Source organism: Mastigoproctus giganteus, chromosome 4 (assembly GCF_048544385.1).
Source record: "Mastigoproctus giganteus isolate SK-2022 chromosome 4, ASM4854438v1, whole genome shotgun sequence".
Lineage (NCBI taxonomy): Eukaryota > Metazoa > Arthropoda > Arachnida > Uropygi > Thelyphonidae > Mastigoproctus > Mastigoproctus giganteus.
In genome coordinates, this window is record NC_143578.1 from 224606124 (window position 1) to 224633570 (window position 27447).

The following is a 27447-nucleotide window of genomic DNA, read 5'->3' on the forward strand; positions in this document are numbered from 1 at the left end:
AAATCTGGGCATTATTAACGTAAATACGCAGTTCAAGTGATAATATTTTCAGGTAGTCAACGAAGGATGCAGTTTCATGGCTTCAGAACAGCAGGAAATGTTTTATTCAGTTGAAGCTGTTCTCAGTTTCTTTTGCATTTTTTCCAATGCAAAATAACCAGACACTAGTTATTTTGCATTGGAAAATAATTATCACTCTTGTAGCACTACCGAAAACTTCCATTCGGCTAACAGCTGCAGCACGATTAAAAGGAAGTAATACTCCCGTTTCCAAGTAACCGGCCGTGATAAGCTTTCTGTCGTAGCCTCTCCAATATCCTGTTACATTTATCCTAACTTTCATGGTTTTTCGTCCATCGAACAGGTTAATCTACTGCAAATACACAAAGCTTAGTGGGGTGTTTTGATAAGTTTCTAGTTCAATGTAAGAATTATTTGATGTTGACTTAATTTTTTTTTTTTTTTTTCCGATTTAGTCTCCTTGAGACTCCATGCACGCTTTCCAGTGATACTCCTAGATTCACTATCCTTTTCCCCCCCTCCCTTGAAGGTCCTGAAAAAGGCAGCGTGCGAACACTATCATGTCTCACCTAAACTTCCTTCGGACAGTTTCGTTTTTTATTTCAAGATTAAGTGGAAATACTCGTAGATGGAGCTAGATCTGTTGGGTAAAGCAACAATTCAAAACTAGCCTGATTAAGTGTAGCCGATGTGAAGTGTATTGTTCTGGTGAAACAAAAGTTTTACTGACCTCTTTGACATAGTTATAACTGAGTTATCCGAAAAAAAAAAGTAGATTATCTTCCCTTCGGAAGATAATCTACTTTTTTTTTTTTTCTTTTGAATCCCAGAAGACATCCACCATGACCTTGCTTGTTTATGTATTGATTTCTCCTTTTTTGGAGATGACTCGACTTGTTTGATTGTACTCAGACACTGAATGGTAAAGAAGAAACCTGTTTCCGTACTCGAATATCTAGCCAGAAAGGTCAAGATCTCCTTGTCAAGGAGCACAGATGTTTTGAATCGTAGACTTTTCTGACTGTATGTGAAAAGGTGGAGGGGACGGATCATGCAGAAACGTTTGCTGTGTCTAACAACAGTTATTCATCGATCACAAACTAGTGTCATGGACGTCATTGAAGTCGTCTAGTGATTGCTATTAATAGAAGTCTACTGCTATGCCCATATTTTGGTTCTGCCGTTTTTAAATTCAGGAAATCCAGTTGCATGTGATGCGACTTGCTTACCATGTCTTCGTGAATATCGTTGTTCGATAATTCCCTTTTGATAATGATTTTATCACGGCAGAATGTTCATTCTTCCCCCCCCCCACCATGAGTGTCTAATTGTTAGCCATAATTTTCGATTCTAACATCGAAGCTTAAAAAAAATATACATCGCCCTTCTGTGGCCATAAGCGTGGCAAACAGTTTATTTTTTTTTTTTTGCTTTTGACACTCGAACATGGTATAAATCTCAGCAGCAAGTAGTCGTCCACTTTTAATAAAGTGTAGTAAATTTTAGCTACATCTGTGCCCGATTACACCCAATCTTCCGAACATTGGGATTAAGTGCAATTTCTTCCATATGTTTTTTCCTAAAATTGTAGGATTCGGTTTTTTCTAATTTTTTAGAAAAGTTCTTTTTCGGTAGCCAAATTCTATAAATAAATGCAAACGTATTTAATTTCCAATTTGGGAATTTATTTTCGCGAGAAGATTCTCGTTTTGTAATATGTATAACTTGCGTGGCTAGTCCAATTAAGCGATTTTTCTTAATTATAAAAAATCGCGTATACTTTTTTGCGCAGGCTTAAATCTAAAGAATTCCTTGGCGAGAAACTTAGCTTGGTCTCTGCAACGGAACTTTGCTTACATTCTAGTGTTTATGCTACGTGCTTCCCTCGTTTATAGCAACATTAGACCTGTGCCTTCTTGTCTGATAGCCCCTTATTGGACTTCAATACTAGGTCAAAGAATGAAAGGTAAAAATACACAGATGGTGTGAAAATAAGATCTCATGACGATCGAATGCAACAGCCAGGCTAAAGCTGGCTATGAAATGAGTGTGATATTTCAGTATCCTGTCCTAACGCTTTTCTCTGTAAAGTATGGCAGATAAAAAGTCCAAAGGCTGCTTGTACTTTGCGCGTTTATTTTTCTTTTTTATGGTTGCTCGATTTTGTTAGCAGACTGACGCATGCTTTATTATAAGCAACATGATTGGCTTTTCTTTTAAAAATATTCTTAATATACGACCAAAACTAGCTAAGCATACAAATGAATATGTTCTATTTTTAATTATATAATATTTATACTATATTTTTTGCAATTCTGAATTAATTGACTTAGTTTTGAGCGATTTTGTACAGTGTATCCTTTCCTTGAAAAATTAAATTCTTCATGTCGAACTTGGAGAGTATTATTCTGATTCCTTTTAACCTAAAAAATCTGAAGTCGGTCAAATTTCATCCCGAATATTGGTATGAAAATTTCTGCTGCCTCTCCGTGTGCCTGGGACTTTAAAAATTTTGACTTTAGATTTGAGTTGAACTCCTAATTTTAATTTTTTCGAAACTTGGTTACTAATCCTTCGCTGTGATCGTCTAACCCTCCTGCTGTCCTTAATTAGGTGTTTTGTGAACTGGTATTGACGTTTACATTTAATGAATCCGTTTGTGATGTTGGATATTAATCCTTCTGATTTCAGGTTTTCTGAATGGAAAAGTGAAATCAACAATGCAGCAAGACTAACAGAAAATTTTGCTTCACGAATAAGAGACAGTATAGGGTCTTTTATTGATTCCACTAGGGATGCAGCCGAGGATTCCTACCATCAAATAAAGGATCGAGTGGACCTTGCTCTAGGTGACCAATGGGAACGGGAAAGCGAAGAGACGACAGAAAGAAATGGCGGCGAAAAGGAAGGAGCATTTGACCCCAGAGTCGTTATAGTGGACACTCCATCCCAAGGAAGCCCCGAAGTTGTTGATCCGTGGGATTCCTTCAACATTAATAGCCCTGACGGCGGCAGCTTTTTCTTCAGAATTGGAGGAGTTAAGCCTTGGTGGAAGGGGTATGTATATGATTTTGTTGTATCATTGGTTTCTGGTGTTTTTAAAGTATGGACTTATTCACTGCAATAATTTTAGTTCTATTTAACAAAATAATTTGCTGCATTACACCAGATTGTTTTGTTTATAAAACAACTTCATAAAAATGTAACTATTATTAAATTTTTTTTTTCTCTTTTGATATCAGAACTTTAAGTTTACATCTTAGTTGAACAAAACGAACTAACTTTAAACTCAACCTACTCCATATCCTGTCTGAAATATCATATTTTGAAAAATAGATGCTAAAATCATTTTTGGCAACCAGAAGTCATTTGCCTATCATACAGATACAACTTTGTACTGCAAGAATAACTTTCGTTGATTCTTAAAAAATTAGCAAACAGTGCTAAAATTCCAAGAAATACTAAATTCTGACCTATTTAATTTCCGAAACTCCAATAATCAACTTATCAATTTCTAAACTAAAATATTTATTTATATTTAAAAATACCTATATTCTCTTCTTTTGCAAAGTAATGAGGATTTTCGTTTCCAAATATTGAAATACAATATATGTATTTCAAGTTTGCATCATTTCGACTTGTAGCTGAAGTGAAACTCCAATAATCAACTTATCAATTTCTAAACTAAAATATTTATTTATATTTAAAAATACCTATATTCTCTTCTTTTGCAAAGTAATGAGGATTTTCGTTTCCAAATATTGAAATACAATATATGTATTTCAAGTTTGCATCATTTCGACTTGTAGCTGAAGTGAAACTCCAATAATCAACTTATCAATTTCTAAACTTAAATATTTATTTATATTTAAAAATACCTATATTCTCTTCTTTTGCAAAGTAATGAGGATTTTCGTTTCCAAATATTGAAATACAATATATGTATTTCAAGTTTGCATCATTTCGACTTGTAGCTGAAGTGTTACTTATACGAAGTAGCGCAATGTCATGGTAACTCGTTGTGAAGGTATTTGCAATATGAGATATACTTAAACATGCTACTTTGTAACTACTTAGTAGTTGGCTACGTGTAGACATGCCATTGCACAACCTTATAGGTGACCAGTGGGAAAGCGAAGAGACGACAGAAAGAAATGGCGGCGAAAAGGAAGGAGCATTTGACCCCAGAGTCGTTATAGTGGACATTCCATCTCAAGGAAGCCCCGACGTTGTTGATCCTTGGGATTCCTTCAACATCAATAGCCCTGACGACGGCAGCTTTTTCTTTGTAACCTGATGCTATTGCCCTAAATAGAATTATGTAATATAAATTCTGTAATACTTTTATGGGTAATAACCAACTTTTCACGCGGTAGCACATTACAACTCGCCTAACTGACAATTATTGTACACAGTTGAATAAATAACGTCAATTCCAAACCATACATCTTTTTAAAATTCTTCAAGCACTGATGCGTTGAATATTTCGGCTTGTCCAGCGTTCACACTCCTGTAGTCTACATGATGATAAATGTAGTGGGTTGATACCGTCAAAGAAAATTTCACATGGTACAATAACATAATGAAACTATATTTTCAATAAAAGTTGCACAATATTTTCTTAAATCCCGGACAGATATTAAAACCCCTGCCAAACGCTTATAAACGAGTACATGTCCGAGAAAACTGGAACGTCTGGTAACCCAGACGTTTTGAGGTGTATAAGGCCTTGAATGGGTTGAGCACGCTGAATTCTGATGAGATCCTTCCACTTGTTCAGATTACGAACCTAAGGGAGCATATTTTCAAATTAAGAAGACAAATGTAGAATAGATGTGCGGAAATTTGCCTTTAGCCAGCGGGTGGTTAATTGCTGGAGCAAACTTCCATCTGTCGTTGTGGAAGTTGATAGGTTGAATAAATTTAAGGAGGAACTGGACAGGCATTTGGAGGGAATGGTGTAAATTTTTTTATTTTTTTGGCTGATGCTGCATAAGCTCATACACTTGCTATCTTGCATCACATGCCACTACTACTACCCTATAAATTTCTCAACTTGATTCATTTTTCAGTTATTTGTGTTTACCTTTCTTTTTATCTATTCTGTTACATAAATTGGTACAATAACATTCATTTTTGATATTGGCAATTTGAGTACCATTTGCTTCCCAAAAACCTTGCACCACGAGAAGACAATTTTTATTAAAAATTACAAATAATTTGTACGATTAACTTTTTGGCCTAAAAAGTTGAATTAACAAAACGCTCGAAAAAAGCTGTTTCGAAGCCTTCTTTTTTATAGTTTGTCTTTGGAACTAGCATTTTTATGCTATTCTAGTCACTTTTGTCACTCTTATTATTGTCTTTCCTCTATTTTCAATAGGGTCACTGCATATCCTGCAGCCTCATTCATGCTAGCGAACATTCTAAAGCGATCAAGGGCAGAGGAAGCTAATTATATTTAGAGGCCTGGCTAGATAGGCATGACAGTAAATATGCTTGACGCTGAAACACGAAAGCACTTTTTTGTCATGCGTGGAAGTTAACCCCCCACCACTGTAAAATTAAACTTGATCAATCCGAAATTTTTAGAAATCTTCAAGTACCGTGTTAATGGACTAGAAAGGAATAGCGAAAACTTGATCAATCTTAAATGATTGATCACCCTGTAGTGATCAGTATCCCTACAAGTTAACCAAATTTTTAGCTCCTAACGAAAAGTAACCAACTAATAATAGGAAGGGCCTGAGAAAAATATTTATCGCTTATGATTAAATACTATTAGTATAGGCTAGCCTTTGTATTAGACCCTTCAGAAAGTAAGGCATTTTTCTTGTAGTCATAAAAAAAAAAAAGCCCAAATTTCACTACCTATGTCGCTCGTCCGGATGTAAGAACTCCATCCACTCTTAGTGGACTGACTTTCATGAAGATTCATATTTGTGGGGTCCATGCCGAATTTAATTCGGACAAATAAAAATCTGGCAAATTTTTTTTTTTTTTAATTCTATGAAAATAATTCTGCTTTAATATAGCATTGCTAGACATACAGTCCGTGTACGCTTCGCGCGTGTGGTGTCATCGCTTACGAAGATTTGAGGGGGATTTTTAAGATAAAGTAAGAGTAAATATTATACAATTGTAATTAAACTGAATGGAAAGTTAAATGTGATATTAAAATTACCCTTAATAAGAGGACCAACTGTATTTACTTTTCACCTATATTTAATCAGAAAATCCATTTAATTTGGGGAAAGAATGCCGATGAAATGTAACGCACTATTCACATGAAAACAAACATTTTTGAATTCGCGTATGGGGTTATGTTCGCTAACGAAGAAATTAAGGGATTATACTCAGCAAGGGTCACCAGTTATCGATCCGCATTCGGACCGCGAATTTTTTTTTTTTTGCGGACCCCGAGGTAAATAAACCTAAATCCATTAATTTAAATATACAGTAGGACTTAGCCATAAAGAAGTTCAAAGAACTTCTTTATAGCTAAATATTTTTTCCTCTATAAGAGCCGTACTGAACTTGTTTCGATGGCCGCACTACGTGATTCGATGAAAAATTAGCGTTTCTTTTTACATATAAAAGGAGCTTATTTTTGGGCATATATAAAAAAAAAAAAAATCAAATTCCCAATATTTGTACAAAAATCTAATTTTTATTTTTTGATTTCATTAAAAGTGACTTTTTTTTTTTTTTAAATACCTTGCTTTTGAATGGTTACTTTAGAAAATTTTACAACCCGAAAAGATCACTGCTTTTCAATATTAAGGTGCATAAAATATTTAAATTAAGTACACTACACAGTACCATTTTTTACTGAACAAAACTTGATGATTGAAGCTGGATATTTATATAAATTGTTAAAATGTATGGCTGGAAATCTATAGATGGGAGAGCCTTGTAGAACTAAAGTAGTATATTTTTGCCATCTGTATACTTATTTTTGAAACATGTTTTGGTTTGAAGATCAAAAATTAAAGTTGCCAAGAGGAAAAATCCCATCAGCATTGAGCTTGTTCAACCTGTTCAAGGGCTTTTTAATCTCAATCAGATCACCTCGCACATGCCTTGTCTCCAGGTACTGCATTTGTAGAACTTTGCTCTCTTCTTGGTAATAGCACTCCTTTGTTCCCCTCACCAATCTTGTTGCCCTTTGTACTCGTTATAGCAACTGTACATCCTCTCTAAAATGAGGCCTCCAGACCTGTACACGGTACTCAAGGTGTGGCCTGATGATTGCCTTATACAACTGGATAATTACCTCCTTGTCCCTGCTAGCAAAATTCCTATATATCATTGACAAGACTCAGACAGGCTGTCTGCACTGCTCAGCAAACTTCATATCTGACTGCACAATTATCCCCAGGTCTTTTTCATTCACTTCCCTGAGTGTAGTACCCCACAGTTGGTTCGTTTCTCTTGGGTTACTGCTATCCATGTGCAGTACTTTGACAAATGCAATGTGAAACTTCAGTTGCCACTTCTCAGCATATTTGCCCAACTTATCTAGATCCTGTTGCAGTAGCATACTGTCATTAACAACCCTGCCAACCTTTGTATAATCTGCAAACTTGGACATTAAGCCTGATATACCTTCATCAATATCACTGAATATACAAAACAACAATGGGCCCTGGACTGAACTATGGGGGAACTCCACTAATAACATTAGTCAACAAAGAGCAGTGTCCATTGATAAAACTGTCTCCCACTCAACCATCCCTTTTATCCATTGTAGTAACTTGCCCTTAATGCCATACTGTTCCAATTTGTACAGAAATCTTGCATGTGCAACGGTATTGAAAGCTTTCCTGAAATCAAAGTTCAGCCACTTCCCAGCTTGGGTAATACTTGACTTATGGAAATTTGACTTTACATTAAGTTTTTGCCAGCTGGTGAAAACTTAAAAATCGTGTGTGGAAAAAAAACAATTCCAGTTATCCAGATAACTGGAATTCTGTTGTTTTTACATTTGGTGTTATGGCGAAATGAGTTTCCCCTTCACTGAAACTTTCAATCATATAAACTTTTCAGAATCTTTTCTTCATTCCTTTTAACTTACAATAGTGAAGGGAAAGGGAACAACAGAAAGTGGCAGTGCTAGGAAAAGAAACAAAATTGATTTAGAAATGAAGGTAATTAAGTACAAAGCAGGACAAAGTTTGTCATCTTTTTCATGGAATTAGGTCTCGTTGATTTAACAGTGAATACTATTTTAAGGGACAGTGCACGTATAAAAGAACATGTTAAAGGATCAACACATATTTAAGATCAACAGTGATCACAAAGCAGCATTCAGATGCTATATCAAAGATGGAAAAGCTATTAATAATATGGATGGAAAATCAGAAGCAAGTGCCTCTGAGTCCAATGGGCATTCAAGCAAAAGCAAGAAGTATTTATGAAGACATCAAGGATTAGTAAGGCAAACCCCAAGCCAAGTTTTTGGTGAGCAGCGGGTGGTTTAATAGGCTCAAGGATTGTGCTGGTTTCCAAAACATTAAAGTATATGGTGAAGTTGATTCTGCAGCTGCAGAGAAATTTTGTGATGTGTTGGAAAAAAACCCTTAATCTCCACAGCCCTCAACTTCTGCAGTGGTGTGCTTATCAGCTGGAGTGTTAATTCTGGCAACAATGCTTGAAAGGTAAAACTTTCTGACGTTATGCCTGTCTCCTCTCTTTTTATAATTTTGAAATTTTTCCTGTGCATGAGATTAGAATAAATAATTCTATTTGCATGTTTGTCGAATTTTTTTTTTTTTTTTCGCTTCCATCAAATTTGAGTGCTGCATAAGCATTTAGGAAATTCTGATTTGCATAAAGTTCCGCAGAGCGCAACCCTTATGTAAGTTTGGGAGTGGCTGTATGATTTGAAAATTATTTTTTGCATCCAGTTCTTTTGTGACCACATCATAGTATCCAGTGAAATTAGTCAGACAAGACCTCCCTTTAACAAACCCATGCTGGGTCTTAACTATTACTGCAGTAGTGTCTAGATGATCCTACAATGCTTCTTCAACCAGTGACTCCATTATTTTCACCCAGAACAAAAAGTTAAATTAACAGATCTCTATAATTGTCACCTTTTGAATCCCCTTTGTGAATTGGATACAATTAAGGATACACGCCTCCAGTCCATGGGGACACCATCCCTGAGTCAAGGAAGCTCTAATAATTATGGCTAAGGGTTTGCTTACTTCCTTTGCTGCCTCCTTTAATATAAATAGATAGATCCCATCCACCCCTGTTACCTTCCTTTTGTTTTAACTTCAACAATTTTTCCCTCCACTTTGCTCTCAGTTATTACAAAATTACTTAGCTCCCAGTTAGTTTGATAAACTTTTGGCATTCTCTCCTTGAATAACTCATGTGTGAATATAGTTGCAAAATACTCATTCAGTTTATCAGCTACCTGAGAAGAATTGTCAGTGTTAAGTGGACTAATCTGATTCATCCCTTTCCTTCTAGAGTTTACATAAGTCTTTTTGCAAAGATTTCTCGTAATCTGCCTAACCTCTTTTGACTTGATTACAGACTAGCTTATATCTGCCCTAGGCTCATGTCACCTGATAATTTATATGCATCCCATGCATTTTTTCTTCTCTGCCACGAGCCTCGTTAATTCATCTGACATCCATTTAGGCCTTAACCTGAACAGTATACCTTAGTTGGTATGAAAAGCCTATTAGCCTCCAAGATTAAGTCCCCAAAGGCTTCCCATTTAGAATTTGCTGTTGGTAACATCAGTTGATCTTGCCGTATAGAATTTAAAAACAGTCAGACCACTGTGGTTGCCATTGGTTTGCTGGGATCGCTTTAACTAATAAACATCAACCAATTTACAAAAGCAAAAATCCTTCCCTTTACCATTGATGGTACTTGCATCTTTAACTAAATCCTACATTAGTACACTCATCACTGTCGCCCAGTGGTTCCTTTATTTGCAAATTCTTAATGCATGAATAATCACTGCTGATAATCTGATGAAGAGTATTATTCCCTTTGGTTGCCTCTCGAACAAGTTGCTGTAGAAAAGTCTTCCAATAAATCCACAAAAGTCGTGCGAGTGACTAATCCACAAGTTCCAGTCAATATCTGTAATCTTTAAATCCCCCATTTATAAAACATTCTGATTTACTGGCCTACCCTATTTTTCTCTGCACAATTGTACATTATACTCGTCTGTCATTAGGCCTATAACACACACCTACTCATTTTCCCTTTCCCAGTGCTTATGTCACACCACACTGACTCAACATTGACATTTCCCCCAATGTTTGGTGCATTATGGCCTTAGTTGCTAATGTGCCAATAAAATCCAAACCAAGTCCCCAATGTCAATTGGACACCTTTCTTAGATTTAGTTTAACTAACAGCATAATCCCTCTTCCTTTCCTTTCTGTACAGAAAAGACAGACAGGAAATACTACCTAAATTCCAATTCTGCACTGCTGATATCTGTGTGACACAATACAATGTCTCTGATCTCCCAACAATTCTGCCTTTGTCTTGACCAGCACTTCAAACTTATTAACTATACTTCTAGCATTGGTGTACATGCAAGTATATATGCACCTGTTCCCACTCTTAGTTACTCTAACACAGCACATGTTTACTTGTTCCTCTGATTCCCAGCAGTCCTGGAAATCCCCAGCAAGTGCTTTCCAGAAAGCTGCTCATTGTAATAGAAGCAGTGCAAGAATCACTTTTGCCTCTGCCTGCAGCTACTGTTAATATTTTAGTCTGTGAATCCCCTCTCCACCCCAAGCTAGCAGTTTCTGACCCATCTAACACTTCCTCAATAGCATTGACAAATATTTTTGTATTTAAGTGTACTCCATTCCTGTAGAAGCAAGACTCTTGATAACAAGCACTGCCATGCTGAAAAAAATGCTACCCCACAAGCATTGCATTGCACCTCTCCAGGGCCAAATTGATTATCAAGGCTCTTGTCATATACTCCATTCTATAGTGTCTGGGCAGAATTGCAGACACTTTCAAATTCAACCCTAACTTGCAACTTTCTTTCAACATTGACCTGTACTTGTTAAGTAAATCTGCAGATCTCTCTTAATGTCTTTAGTGCCAACAGGATTGTCCAGATTTAGAACTTCAAGTCCCGATTCCCAGTAATACCTTTTTTCCTGATAAGAGGAAAAAAACTTAATTTATTGATCTTGCATATTTTAAATTAATTCTTATTGGAATCTAACAGATGTATTAAATTTTTTCTAATACAAGAGAAGTGAAAGTCTAAAGGCATTTTGTTTGTCTGAGGAAAAGAAAAATGAGTGATTTAAAAAAAAATGGGTTTAATTTTTATAAATGAAGAGGCAAATTTGTTTCAAATTGTAAGCTCCATGTTAAGCATTTCACATTTGAAATGGTTCATCAGTTTTCAGCTTAATGAAAACTTCTTGGCAGAAAGAAGTCTTCAACTTTAGAAGTTGAACTTATGGAAATTCCTGTTCAGAATTTCAAAAATTTGTTTTTTAAATCTTGAAGGAGAAGAAATTTTAAAGTAGCAAAATCAAAAGAAAAATATATTAAGTAAAAGTAGTGTTCCTTGCTATTTTTTAAAATAACTATTTATAAATAATACTATAGTTTGTATTGTATGTAAAAATACATGTTAACAATTGTATAACAAATACTATGAGTAATAAAAAAAAACATTGTAATTTTATATTTTTCTTTTCCTTTTTGAAGGAAAAAATGCTATACTAAACCTCATTTAAAATAAATTTTGTTGTTCCACTTAACAATTGTCAAAATATGACAACCCTGTCAGCCATAGAAAGCAGATTAGATTTGTAGAAAAATATTGTAGTTTTCAGCCATGGATTCTGAAACCAACTAAGTTGGTAGCAAAATTTATTTCGCATGGGGACATCAATCAGTTTTAATGCAACATTTTGGAATGGGTTGCAGTTCACCCATTACATTACAAAATCACTGAAGATGCCTTGCAACCTGTGATTAGTGGCACTTGTGCATGTCAGGATCTTTTGTTAACAAGCTACAGCAGACCCAGTTTGTCTTTTTCCATCATTAGTGGTGTTGAATTATGTGGCTCTGACCTGAAACAGTCCTACTCCTCTCAGTGGAAATTTTTTTTTTTGGTTCTTGAGGGCCAAAAAAAAAAGCAAGCAAATCTGAATCAAATGGAAAGATCATTTCTTGGATTTTCAGGATTCTTTGAACCATGAATTTGGTTCCCATTATCACACAGTGAATCAAGAATACTGTAAAACAGTATTATAGTGATTATAATCCTTTTTCAGAAAAAAGGATGGGAAGTGGAACTTCTCATTAGCATTACTGTACAATCACTTAGTTCAGATATTACCTGCAAAGTATTCCATGCCTGGTTTCCCTCCCCTCTGCCATACTCACTGGATTTAGATACCTGTGACTCCCCCCCCCCCAAGCTTAAAGCCCACATTTGCAGATACTGTGATGTTATTTTGAGTGCAAAGAGAACAAACAATTGCAAAAGAAGCTTATTGAAGAATACTTTCAGAAGTATTGGAAGTTTATCTGAATAATGGATATGATTAATTTAAGAAATATAGTTGTCCTGAACCTTTTTGATCTTTCCATTATGTCTATTAAAAGCATCATGATAGTTGGCAAAAAATGTGACAAGTGAAATGCTAATAGTAATTTAATTTTGTTTGAAAGGGAGCAATTTACCCTCTTGTCTCAGTCAAATTTTTTTTTTTTGTTCCCTTTGTGAAGGGCTCCACTTTCTAAACTGCTTAGGGTTTAGTATGGAAGGATACAGAGGCTAAAGGAACTTAATGGGCCACTGGCACAATGCAGCTGTTAGCTGGGCTTGGATAAGAATTGCCTACTTTCATCTATGAAAAGATGGGCTTATCATACAGCAAGCAAGACATCGAGGAATTTAAGCACACCTGACTAAATCTAAGATGTGGTGTGGTGTTTTTCTAGCAAGTTATCCTAATTTCATTTCAGAATGCATAGTGATCAACCACTTGCCAGCTGCTGTATTGTATTAAGGCCTTAAACTAATTCTATACAAGTAGTAAAGAATTAAATCTTAGTAATTATTTATTTTCTCTGAATAACTTTTTATTTATTATTATTATTATTATTATTAAAGAATCTAAAGTTTCTTGCATAGAAACTTACTGTAATTATGCTAATAACACCCCCTCCCCAACAAAATCCTTTTCTGGCAAGATTCTGAAGAGGTGGTGATTCTTCTAGCTTAATGACAAAAGAATAAAGTGCTTATTAGCTTATTTAAACAGATACGCCAACTGTTTAAAACTTATTTAATAATAAAATAATACAAAAGACTGTAAAATAATATTTACAAAGATTTGATTATTTACAAAAAAACTAGTTTGAGACAAATATAAAATAAGTAAATACGTTAAAATGCATTAAAATATAAATTTAAAAGCGATAAAAACACTATTGGAGCTTTCGGAGGTGTCTGCCTCCTTCCTCAGCAATAAAGAAACTTAAGCGACACATCCTTAAATACCAGGTTCAATTTTAAATTTGTGGTATGAATAATCCCAACCTTAGAGGCCTCATTGCAGCTTCTTTAAAATTTCTTAGTTTTAAAAAATTTCTGACATTAGAAAATGTGCACATTTACTGAAATACAGTAAGTCATTAAAAATATGCAAGGCAACCAACAAAAATCAAAAAATTACTTTTTTTAAAAGTGAGTGTTCACTTATTGTACCACTATCAGTCGTAAGACTATGATATACAGGTCTGGTTAAAAATTCAATATGACCCTTATGCCGGTAAGGCTCTTATGTGCTCCAGAATGAGAGTTGTATCTGACAGCATCGAATATATGCCAAAAGTCTTAACAGAAAGTTGTGCATGTATGCTTAATTAAAACTTACTGGTAAATACATACTCAGAATAGAGTGTTACTCTGTTTACTTCACTTTTTTTTTTCTCTTGGAGAAAAATCTGATTTGACTCTAAACTTAGACTTCATATTTCTTTTACTTTAGCATTTATTTTTTGTGCTATTCACTTTTTTCCAGACCAAATGTTTGTGTTGAAAGAAAAGAAATTGATGAAGAAGAAAGTGTTAGTAATGATACTTTATCATTTGGGATCAAGTATTTACATGCTTCCAATTGCAGAGAAACTGAAACTTCTTACATTTGTACCACTAGGTAAGAAATAACTTTCAATGTTATATGTAAACAAAGGTACCCTTCCCTCATAGGAATGGTAAATGAAAACTTGAGCAAAAGAATTTGTAGTTTCCAGTAGGGAATGACCCAGCAGTTATTTTGGTCAAATGTCTCCCTTTTTCTAATGAAGAAACCAAAGATGTTTGCATTATTTTTTTATTATTATTTTTTAAAAAATTCTTTTGGGCAAGTTTTCATGCAGAATACTTTAAGAATAAAGTAGAGAACTAAGTTCTTAACCTAGAGTAAGTTTTATTCAAAGTGAGTTTATCTGAACATTTTACAGGAAAATAGGGGTTATCAAGATTTTTGAATTTCCACGAACAGTGCTAAGTAGTTGGGCCATCTTATTTCTGATTGAGTGTCACTTGCTTTACTGAGTAGATTTTGCTTTTCTCAAGTAAAATTGCTGGTGCAAGGTGTTGCAATAAAAAAACTAAAGATAGCAAGTGCAAATGGTTGTGTGGTTTTTTTTTTTTTTTTTTTTTCCCCCCTTGACTTGTCAGAAACAATTTTTACTGAAGAATACAATTTTGAAGGAAATATTTCTGTGAAATAAATAGCTTAGCTTAGCTTATCATGCTTGTATTATCAGCTATCTTATTAGATTTGTTCTTATTCCAGAACACTGCCTTGTCTATTTGTGGATAGGAAATCAATTGATATTTTTTCGTTACTCCCTGTAAAACCAGTTTGTATTTACTGTTTCATTGTCTTATGCAAGAGGCTTCTGTTAGCCAAAACCTCATGAATTCTTGATTTGACTTTATATTATACTTAGACAAAAGATCCTTAAACACCAGTTATGCAAGTCTTGTTGTCTTCACTGATTCTCTAATTTCAATGTTTCCATTATGTATTCTTATAGGTCTTTGTGTTGATAATGCAAGCAGAGAACCCTTAACTCTAGTGGTAAAATTCATCATAGAAATTTGTGCTTCCACCTGTGAGTGTATGCTTGATGCAGAGTGGTCATTATAAAAGTAGGTTACCTATGCTGTGTTTGAATCTATATAACATAACTTGGTTAAACTTCTTGTGAATTTTAGACAGATTAAAATCTCAATGTGAACTGTCAGCTATTTAAAGTTTATAATTATTCACAAGCTTCTGGATGATTATCAGAAATGAGTGGTATTTAGATTTAATAAACAATGACCTAATGCTGAAGACTCCTTCAGAACTCTGTCAAAAAAAGCCACCATCTTTCACATGTGAAGACTGTGTAGTGTACTGTATATCAGACTATGCTCATTGCTTCAGGAGCAGTGAATTCAGTTAAGTTCATTGACTGTGGACAAGGCTATAGCCAAAGCCAGGGAGTAGGTTTATATACTACGAACCTTTACTCACAAAACTTGGCATGTATTGGAAATAAGACCTGTTTTTTATAATTTCTTGCAGTAAAAGACTCTTTATTAGAAAAGGCTGTATATGTACTATTCCATTTTGTTTGAAAGTTGAAATGAAAATGACTAATCCTTCATGACTACTTGTTTTTTTAAGTAGTCATATTAATGACAAGGAAAGTTTCATTCATAAATATTTAAATGTGGCAATATTGTTAGCTTCTGAAGGATAGTATATGAAAATTAGCCTTAGTAACTGAAAGCATACTCTTAGAGGTATCACTGACTAGGCTTCCAAGTAATGTGAAAAATACATTGGTGTTAAACCATGTTAATGTAAGGGTTTTTTGGTATTGTTCTGAGACTCAAGTTTTTATCCTTTTGGATAAAGGTTGTGTATCCCTCTTGGTTTAAGCCAGGAAAAGTGAACAGTTTGGATTTTTGCACAAGGTAAAGCACCTCCAGTTAGACCTGCTGGTTTTATTCAATTTATTTGCAGTTATGCTAGTTTCACTGTTGGTTTTTATTAGACTTCATTTTAAATATTTCTTTGTGTTACTTCTGTATATTTCAGTAAGTCAACCTTAAGAGATTTGGCTCTGAAATTGCATGTACTTGTACTGGGATACTGACTTTTTTGTTACTTAAATTGTAGTAGGCTAAAATTTTTTTTTTTTTTTTTAATCCATGCTTTTGAAGAGGTACCATCTGTATGGAGACAAGTGCTGCAAGTTTAAAAAGGACCTCTACAAAGTAGATGCCACTAGAATCTTATTTTCATATATACACAACATGCTCATTTCCTTGCATAAATTTTGCCAGTACTAGTATACTGATCTCCCAAAGCCTTTTTTTTTTGGGGAGAAAAACATTTCCCTAAAGTACCAGTATACTAGTACATTTGGGAAATGTTGGCAAAAGCCAGTTGTGTATATAGCAAAGTGCAAGCTAAGTTGTCCACAACACCCTTTTTGTGAAGAGCTGAGATGAGCTAACTTGACATTTTGTGTGCACTTCCAAAAATTTCTTTGCAAAAGAAATTTGTTTGAATTTGCATGTTGTTAGGATTTTTAAAATCTCATCAGTGGATAATTAAACTTCACTATTTCTTTAGATTTTGCTCTTAATTTCTCTGTAATATGACTTAATAATAGACAAGCATTAATTTTATGTATTATTTTTTTTTTTCTACATTCATTTAATTATTTTAATACTTAAATTCTTCTTATAACTGAAAAATACTCCTTGGTATTTAGTATTCTTAATTTGAAAACTTTTTCAGGATAAAAAACAATGACATGAATAAGAGCTTCATTATAAAGAGACAGTGCTGTCATGGTTTTAAGAAGAGAGAAGATGGTAATCCTGGTTGTACAGAACGTAAGTGGTGTTTTTTTGTTTTTTTAGCATCTTTTAATGCAGAGTTATTCTGCTTTAAATATTTTTTTTTTTTTTTTTTTTACCTGGGAGCAGGGCCATAGGAGGTGGGAGCAGTTTCTAAAATATGCTTCATGAAACTGCATATTTTGATTATCAATCAAATTAACCAGCTGGGAAGGCAGTTTTATTCTGTACCTTTTCTGTGTACACACCCAAGTGTTATTCAGTATAGCTTTTCAAGGTAGCTAGTGGGTTCAAAGGATCATAGCTTTGGGAATGCTATTAGTGAAAACCAGTCCAGTACTGGATCTGATTCAGATGAGAATCTGAGAAGATATGCCTAATGTACACTTCCTTGGATCTTTAACTGGCAAAAGTAGTGAAATATTACTTTGCTTAATTTAATTTTTCATTTTAAGTTAATGAACTATATAAATTATTCTGGAATTTAAATATTAAGAAATGATTGTTATTAAACGTAACTTAATATATCATGAGTCAGAATAAACTTAATTATATTAAGTTGCATTTGAATTCTATTCAGGAGAATGTCAATGCAGATATCATTGAGACTTAAAATCTGCTTTATCTAATAAAGCACAAAACATGAGGTTGTTTTTTTTTTTTAATAATTTTTTTTATTCACAAATGTTACCTAAACGATGTTAGTTATCCAAGCTTCTATTAAGTAAGCCACCTATCAAAACAGAATTTTTTGCATATTTTAAAAAGAATACACAAATCAGGTTGATTAGGTGGGTTGGAAAACTGCTAGCTTGGGATACAAGGACTAATAGATTAACAGTAGCCACTGGTAGAGGTGAAAATGATTCTTGCACTGCTTCTATCGGAATAAGCAGCAGCCTGGAAAACATGATGCAGGGTATTTCAGAGACTGCTGGGAGTCATTGCGGTATAAGTAAACACATGGGTTGTGTTAGGGTAGCTAAGAATAGGAACACGTGCATGTATACTCGCATGTACACCAAGGCTAAGCGTTTAGTAAATGAATTTGAGGTATTGCTCAAAACATCAAAGGCAGATATTGTTGGGATATCAGACTTGGTGTCACACAGATATAAGGAATGCAGAACTGGAATTTGGAGAGTACCATGTGTATAGGAAGGGAGGAGGGGTTATGCTATTAGTTAAGAAACGCATAAAATCCAAAGAGGTGAAGCCAGTCAACATTGCTGGACAGTGCAGTGTCAAGTCAGTTTGGTGTGACATAAGCATTGGGGCGCCTCCGTAGCCAGGTGGGAAGGAGCAGCAGTGCGTAGCACACGCTTCTTGATTAGACCGGGGTTCGAGCCCGTCACCACCAAATACGGAGGATGCAGAAAGGTCAGGGAATGACCACCGCACCGGAGCAATATGGCCTTAGTTGCTAATGCTCCTAAAAAAACCAAACCATAAGCATTGGAGATCAAAATTGGGAGTGTGCTACAAGCCTAATGACTCTGATGAGTATAATAAGAAACTGTACAGGAAAATAGTGGGCCAGTAAATCAGTCTTATAATTGGGGTATTTTAATTTCCCAGATATTGACTGGAATTTGTGTTGGTCACTCACACACTACAAGACTTTTGTGGATTTATTGGATGATTGTTTTCTACATCAGCATGTTTGGGAGACAACTAGAGGGAGTAATACTCTTGATCTGATAATCAATAGTAATTCTTCATGCATTAAGAATCTGCAGATAAAGGAACCACTAGGTGGCAGTGAGCGCAGTGTGCTGAAGTGGGATTTACTCAAAGAGGTAACTACCATCAGGGGTAAAGGGAAGGGTTTTTGCTTTCGTAAAGGCAACTACGATGGTCTGAAACTGTATTTAAATTCTATACAGTGGGACCAACTGATGATGTTACCAACAGCAAATTCAAAATGGGAAGCATTCCAAGAACTTATCTTGGAAGCTACTAGGCTTTACATACCAACTAAGAAATAGTTCAAGGTTTAGGCCTAAATGGATGTCAGATGAACTAATGAGGCATATGGCAGAGAAGAAAAATGCATGGGATACATTTAAATTAATGGGTAACATGGAAGCCTATGATAGATATAAGCTGGTCTGTAACCAAGTGACAAAGGAGATTTGGATTAGGCAGATTATGAGAAATCCTTTGCAAAGGATGCAAAGAAAAACAGAAAAGAGTTCTTTACCTATGTAAACTCTAAAAGGAAAGGGATGAATCAGATTGGTACACTGGATATTGATGGTTCAACTGCTGATAATCCTGCCCAGGTGGCTAACAAACTAAACAAGTATTTCGCATCTACATTCACACATGGGGAGTCCTTCCTTCAGGAAGGGGAATGCCAGAGGTGAAGTGAGCTAGATGATTTTGTAGTAACTGATTGGAAAGTGGAGGATAAACAAAAAAAGGCACCCGGGGTGGATGGGATCTATTCAGTTATATTAAAGGAGGCAGCAAAGGAAGTCAGCAGACCCTTGGCCATAATTATGAGAGCTTCTTTGGACTCAGGGGAGGTACCCATAGAGTGGAGATGTGCAAATGTGATCCCAATTCACAAAGGAGGATCAAAGGCTGACACAAGTAATTATAGACCTGTGAGTTTAACTTCTGTTCCAGGAAAATTAATGGAGTGCATTAATGGGTAAAGAAGCACTGCAGGATCATCTAGACATAACTTCAGTTATAGCTCGGACACAGCATGGCTTCGTTAAAGGAAAGTCTTGCCTGACCAATTTGATTGGATACTATGATGCAGTCACAAAAGAACTGGATGCAGGGAATAACTTTATTATATATTTGGATCTTAGAAGGCTTTTGATACTGTTGCACATGCAAGACTGCTGTACAAATTGGAACAGTGTGGCATTGGAGGCAAATTGCTGCTATGGATAAAGGGATGGTTGAGGTGGGGGGAGAAGACAGAGTGGTAATCAATGGACACTGCTCATCGTGGACTAATGTTATTAGTGGGTCCCTCGGGGTTCAGTGTTGGGTCCATTGTTGTTTTCTGTATTTTATAAATAATATTGATGATGGTATATCAAGCTTAAAGTCCAAGTTTGCAAACGATACAAAGGTCGGCAGGGTTGTTAAGGATGCTACTGACGCTATGCTGCTGCAACAGGATCTGAAAAGGTTGAGCAGATGGGCTGAAAGGTGGCAAATGAAGTTTAACATTGGCAAATGTAAAGTACTACATATGGGGAAATAGTAACCCCAGAGAAATGTATCAACTCTGTGGTACTACACTGACAGTGGTAGAGAATGAAAAGGACCTGGGGGGTGATCGTGCAGGCAGATATGAAGTTTTAACTGAGCAGTGCAGATGGACTGCAAGAGTAGCTCATGGTCTTTTCAATGATATACAGAAATTTTTCTAGCAGGGATAAGGAGGTGATTATTCCCTTGTATAAGGCAATGGTCAGGCCACACCTTGAGTACTGTATACAGGTCTGGAGGCCTCATTTCAAGAAGGATGTAGAGCTGCTGGAACAAGTATTGAGAGTAGGAGTGTGCTATAGGCCTAATGACTCTGATGAGTATAATAAACTGTACAGAGAAATAGTGGGCCAGTAAATCAGTCTTATAATGGGGGATTTTAATTTCCCAGATATTGACTGGAATTTGGGGGCTGGTCACTCGCACACTAGCAAGGCTTTTGTGGATTTATTGGATGATTGTTTTCTACATCAGCATGTTTGGGAGGCAACTAGAGGGAGTAATACTCTTGATTTGATTATCAGTAGTGATTCTTCATGCATTAAGAATCTGCAGATAAATGAACCACTAGGTGGCAGTGATCACAGTGTTCTGAAATGGGATTTACTCAGAGGTAACTACCATTAGGGGTAAAGGGAAGGGGTATTGCTTTTGTAAAGGCGACTACGATGGACTGAGACAGTATTTAAATTCTATACAGTGGGATCAACTGATGATGTTACCAACAGCAAATTCAAAATGGGAAGCATTCCAAGAACTTATCTTGGAAGCTACTAGGCTTTACATACCAACTAAGAAATAGTTCAAGGTTTAGGCCTAAATGGATGTCAGATGAACTAATGAGGCATATGGCAGAGAAGAAAAATGCATGGGATACATAAAAAATTAACACGTGACACAGAAGCCTATGATAGATACAAGTTGATCTGTAACCAAGTTACAAAGGTTAGGCAGGCGAAGGCAGATTATGAGAAATCCTTGGTAAGGGATGCGAAGAAAAACAGCAGAGTTCTTTAGTTATGTAAACTCTAGAAGGAAGGGGATGAATCAGATTGGTCCACTTGATATTGATGGGTCAACTGTTGATGATCCTGCTCAGGTAGCTAACAAACTAAATGAATATTTTGCATCCTCATTCACACATGAGGAGTTATTCAGCGAGGGGAATGCCAGAGGTGTATTCAACTCTGGCAGTAAGCTAGAGAATCTTGTAATAACTGAGAGTAAAGTGGAGGAGAAATTGTTGAAGATAAACACAAGAAAGGCACCTGGGGTGGATGGGATCTATCCAGTTATATTAAAGGAGGCAGCAAAGGAAGTAAGCAAACCCTTAGCCATAATTATGAGAGCTTCCTTGGACTCAGGGGAGGTACCCATGGACTGGAGATGTGCAAATGTGACCCCAATTCACAAAGGAGAATCAAAGGCTGACACAAGTAATTATAGACCTGTGAGTTTAACTTCTGTTCCCGGAAAATTAATGGAGGCACTGGTTAAAGAAGCATTGCAGGATCATCTAGACAAGACTTCAGTTATAGCTCGGACACAGCATGGTTTTGTTAAGGGGAAGTCTTGCCTGACCAATTTGATTGGATACTATGATGCAGTCACGAAAGAACTGGATGTAGGGAATAACTTTGATATTGTATACTTGGATCTTAGAAAGGCTTTTGATACTGTTGCACATGGGAGACTGCTGCACAAATTGGAGCAGTGTGGCATTGGAGGCAAATTGCTGCTATGGATAAAGGGGTGGTTGAGGGGGAGAAGAAAAGAGAGTGGTAATCAATGGACACTGCTCATTGTGGACTAATGTTATTAGTGGAGTCCCTCAGAGTTCAGTATTGGGTCCTTTATTGTTTTCTGTATTTATAAATGATATTGATGATGGTATATCAAGCTTAATGTCCAAGTTTGCAGACGATATGAAGGTTGGCAGTGTTGTCAAGGACACTACTGACACTATGCTGCTGCAACAGGATCTGGAAAGGTTGAGCAGATGGGCTGAGAGGTGGCAAATGAAGTTTAACATTGACAAATGCAAAGTACTACATATGGGAAACAGCAACCCCAGAGCAACTTATCAACTCTGTGGTACTACATTGACAGTGGTAGAGAATGAAAGGGACCTGGGGGTGGTTGTGCAGGCAGATATGAAGTTCTCTGAGCAGTGCAGACGGGCTGCAAGAGTAGCTCATGGTGTATTGTCAATGATATATAGGAATTTTTCTAGCAGGGATAAGGAGGTGATTATTCCCTTGTATAAGGCAATGGTCAGGCCACACCTAGAGTACTGTATACAGGCCTGGAGGCCTCATTTCAAGAAGGATGTAGAGCTGCTGGAACGAGTACAGAGAAGGGCAACAAGATTAGTGAATGGAACAAAGGGGTGTTCTTATGAAGAAAGGCGAGGTGATCTGATAGAGGTGTACAAAGCCTTGAATGGTTTGAGCATGCTCAATGCTGATGGGATTCTTTCTCTTGCTCAGAATAATCACCTGAGAGGGCATAAATTTAAATTGAGGAAAGACAGATGTTAGGATAGATGTGCGGAAATTTGCCTTTAGCCAGCGGGTGGTTGGTAGGTGGAACAAACTTCCATCCCTTGTCGTGGAAGTTGATAGCCTAAATAAGTTTAAGGCTCAGCTGGACAGATATTTCGAACGAACAGAGGGGTGAAGTGGAAGTGGTTATTTTTTATATATTTATTTTACTTTTTTTTTTTGGCTGATGCTGCATAAGCTTGCTTTCTTGCATCAAATGCCTCTGCTAATGCTAAAGTACAGAGAAGGGCAACAAGATTAGTGAATGGAACAAAGGGTTGCTTTTATGAAAAAAAGACTTTAGTTTTGCAAATTCCAGTGTCTGGAGACTAGGCACTGGCGAGGTGATCTAACAGAGGTGTATAAAGCCTTGAATGGTTTGAGCATGCTCAATGCTGATGGGATTCTTCCTCTTGCTCAGAATAATCACCTGAGAGGGCATAAATTCAAATTGAGGAAAGACAGATGTAGGATAGATGTGAGGAAATTTGCCTTTAGGTAGTTGGTTGGTGGAACAGACTTCCACCTCTTGTTGTGGAAGTTGATAGCCTAAATAAATTTAAGGCTCAGCTGGACAGGTATTTTGAATGAACGGAGGGGTGAAATGGGAGTGGTGTTGTGTTTTTTTTTTTGGCTGATGCTGCATAAGCTTGCTTTCTTGCATCATATGCCAATGATCAGCTGAGCTAGTTTCAGACTGTGTTTATTTGACAGTTTGAACTAATGAATTGGATAACTAGAATTTGGAAATAATAAATATTAGTAACTAAAATTCTAGTATTTGGTGACATGCAGGATTAATGTATGTAAACGTTTTTATAAACCACTTTTCACTGCCTTTGTTGTTAGAATGCCATGATTTAATTATATACATTTAATACAGTGACTTTTTTTTAGCCTAACAACTATAATAAATTTACTGAGTTTGAAGAAAATTTTTAAACTGGTGCATCTAGAGCCAGTGTTGAACATTAGGAAATTTTAAAACTTTAATTTGCTTTTTAATATTTGATTTAAGTTAATGCATTCAAATGTGCAGTTTTTAAAAACAAACCTAAGAGCTCTGTATTGTACATCTTACAAAATTGTATATTGTGAAATTCTCCATGACAAGCTGCCTGTCCCTTACTGCAAATGGTTTTTGCCATTAGTCAATTGGTGTCACCACCCAAGCAGCACTATGGTGGATGTGTAGGCATTGACAACTCTCTTCACTTTTCACAAAGTGAAAGAAGCCCAAGCACCTGTGAAAAGGTCAAGTTTTGGTATGACAGCCTTGGTTGTTGTTCAGCCAGATTGTTCTTGAAAGAACAATCTTAGTTTGGTACTCTGTCTAGAATCTAAGCTCATGAGTGGCAACTGTACTCTGGGATTGAATCAAGTAGTACATGATGATGATATGCAAAAACCTATTCTCTGAATAGGCCATAAGTAATTGAAGGTAACCTTTTTATATTTGGTTAATCATCTTTGTTGTCATCCATTAGTAGTAATGGAGGCATATGATGCAAGTGTTATGTAGCATCAGTGCTACATATCAATTTTGTGCATCCATTCCCTCTAAAAGTTGGTTTTTGAAATTAACCACCTGCTGGCTAAAGGCAAATTTCTGCACATCTATTCATTACATATTTAACATTTATTCATTATGCCTAGAATAATTGTCTGAGAGGGCATAAATTCAAATTGAGGAAAGACAGTTGTAGGATAGATGTGTGGAAGTTTTGGCTTTAGCCAGCATGTGATTGATTGCTGTAACAAACTTCTGTCGTTGTACAAGTTGATAGATTGAAGGCAGAATTAGACAAACATTTGGAGTGGGTGGATGGGTAAAATTTGATTTGTTTTATTTTTTGGCTGATACTATATAAGCTTTCTTTCTTGCATCATGTACCTTTACTCATGCAAATTCTATAACTGTCTTTCCTCAATTTGAATTTATGCCCCATCAGGTTCATAAACTGAGCAAGTGGAAGCATCCCATCAGAATTCGGAGTGTTCAACTCATTCAAGGCCTTATACACCTCAATCAGTCTGCCTAGTCTCCAGCAGCTGCAATTTGCAGAAATTTAGCATTTCTTGTTGCCCTTCTCTGTACAAAATCAAGCAACTCTACATTCTTCTTAAAATGAGGCCTGCAGACTCAAGGTGTGGCCTGACCATTGTCTTACAGAAAGGGATAATTGCCTCCTTTTTCTTACTAGCAAAATTCCTGGCAGTAACTCTGAAGCACTTCCTGGCTGAATTGTAGTGAGATTTCAGCCAAGGTTGAAATAAAATGATCGAAGACTGCAAAATCTGGATTGTTGCCCTTCTCTGTATATTATTAGCCATATGGTGCAAGGAAGCCTGAAGCTTATGCTGCATCAGCAAAAAAAAAAAAAAAAAAAAAATCAGAGTGACCCTACACTTACTATTTAATAAAATAGTGGGTATATAAAATTTGGTAAGGAAGGTTCACATGTCTTAAATTTCTATTTGTAGTTGACTTGAAAGATCTGGTTCAGACAATGAAAGATTTGGGTGCAAATAGGTTTGCTGATCTTGCATCATCTATTGGTCTTGGTGAAAAGATGAAAAATGAGAATCTGACTGTTTTTTGTCCAACTAATGATGCTGTTATGGATTTTGAAGATGACAATGAAAATGTAGGTATATATATTTTAGATACCCTGACAAATTTTTTTTTTTTTTTTTTTTGGATTAATATTCTAATGTTAAGATTAGAAGTAAAGCTTTTTTCTTTTCTTTCTTCCCCCTTGTTTATTGGATTGTACAAGGAGCCAGTATTAATTGGGTTTGTCATATATTTGTAAAACAAAATGATATTGTTAATCTCTTGTATTTGCAGGAATGAGATGGTGTGTGAGATATATATCCATCCATAGTTCATTAATCGTCTATATAATCTAGTTGAGATTACTTTTTTCAGTAGTGTGGCTTTGCATTGAAGTGCTTGTATCTGTTCTATTTTTTAATTTTTGCTGCATCAGGACCACTGCTCAAGTCCTCTGCACTGGCGGTTCGATCTGTGAATTGGGTGGCAGACTGATCTTTCAATTGACTTGCCTTTGCGGTGATTTGTCTAGCGATCGAAATGCAGAGATTCACTAATTCACATTATTGGTCCTCTGTTGAGATGGGTGTAATGGTCAGTCTATTTTTGTTTTATTTTATTGTAGTGGTTTACATCTCTGTTAGTGAAATTTCACATAAATTTGGACCTGGTACCTGTCAGGGGGGGGGTGCCATTAAATTTCTATTTAATTGGCTTTCAAAATTTAATAAATTATTATTTTATCTTTACATTTAGATACTCTAAATTATCTTAGTTTTCTGCTGCAATATTTTTACTCTTGTTACCCCTCTCTTCCCTCCCTGTTGGTTTATCGTTATGTTTAATCTTGGTTATTTTCGCTCTTGTCTTGCCATACTGCTGGCATTATTTTTAATTCTTATTCTAATTTATTTCTATGGTTATTTATATATATATATATATATATATATATATATATAAGTGAATTTTTGAGAAAAATCAAGTAATTTATGATTAAAAAATTTCTTTTCTGCATAATCCTTTGCTGTGTGTAGATAGTTACTTCTTTGATTCATGAACAATGGACTATTACTGAAATTTTATAGTCTGATAGCAATCTGAAAATGGAAGTGGAGCATTCCATTCCACTAAATAAACTATAAAAGAATTATCTTTAAAAGTGTGCAGGAGATAATAATTAGTATATAAAGATGGTTGTTTCAGTATAATGATAATTAAAGTGTGACAGGTTGTCTGCATTGGTGTATTTATGGGCAGATTTGAATAGACTTCTCCAAGCAAGTGCTTCTATTCTACTGTTGAGTCTTTGCCATGAGCTGCAGACTTATGGCAAAGTAATGATTAAACTTGAGTTTAATGTGGTAATATGATATGCTATTTTTGTTGGCTGACTAATTATAAATTCTTCTGACATTTGTGCTCATGCATGATTATAAAGAGTAGCATTTATAGTTGAATCCAGGACATCCACAATTGGAGAACAGTGTAATTAAGGTTGTTCATCTGCTGTTTTTTTTGTGGGCTATATGAAAAAATATATATATTTTTCTCTATTTTAATCAGTATGGGACATGAAGTAGTATTATTCAAACCTATGGGAAGTCATGGTGATGCAAATCCTGGTAATATCTTCATAATACGAAGGGCTAGGTTATGTGTCAACCACAAATTTTATTGAGTCTTTTCTAAGTAAAAGACTTGGAGTAATTGTGACCATTTTATGGTATGAGCTATATTCTTTGGTTGCATTTAAATTTTAAAAGTAGTGGTCTCATTTTAGACCATGGGTTATTATTATAAAATACTATGGGTTATTATTATAAAATACTAGTAGGGTATGTATACAAAGAATTTTAAGTGTGTAATTGAAAGCTTGTGCCATAGTATACTCTGTATGGGGAAAGTGGTAAAGCAACATTTGTAACTACTGAAAAATATATCAGTAAACAATGTTGCAGGGTTTGAAGAGAAATTTAAGGATTCCATGTATTTCTGCATTTTGGTCCCCTCAGTAAGAGGGATTAAACCTGGTTCTGAGTGAGATTTCTGATTCTTTGCCATGGCTTTTTGGGTGTTTTTTGTTGAAGTGAAAGGATAAACTTTGCCTTAGTGCAGTGAATTATCAGAAATATTGGCCTTAGTAACCTGGTTGATCAACTTTGGGGTATGATGGGATTTCAAAA

General features: G+C 35.6%; 1 protein-coding gene across 2 annotated transcripts in view; it reads left to right on the forward strand.

Moving 5' to 3' along the window:
* The window catches only part of LOC150087439 (transforming growth factor-beta-induced protein ig-h3-like), a 76299-nt gene that overhangs the window by 7362 nt on the left and 41490 nt on the right, over positions 1–27447 (forward strand). The window contains exons 2-5 of one of the 2 annotated variants that reach the window (XM_090371190.1): positions 2713–3078; positions 14079–14213; positions 16866–16963; positions 25192–25355. In XM_090371190.1, the coding sequence (XP_090227316.1) occupies positions 2713–3078; positions 14079–14213; positions 16866–16963; positions 25192–25355 (763 nt within the window). The remainder of the gene's footprint in view (positions 1–2712; positions 3079–14078; positions 14214–16865; positions 16964–25191; positions 25356–27447) is intronic. The other variant, XM_090371191.1, reaches the window with a different exon arrangement.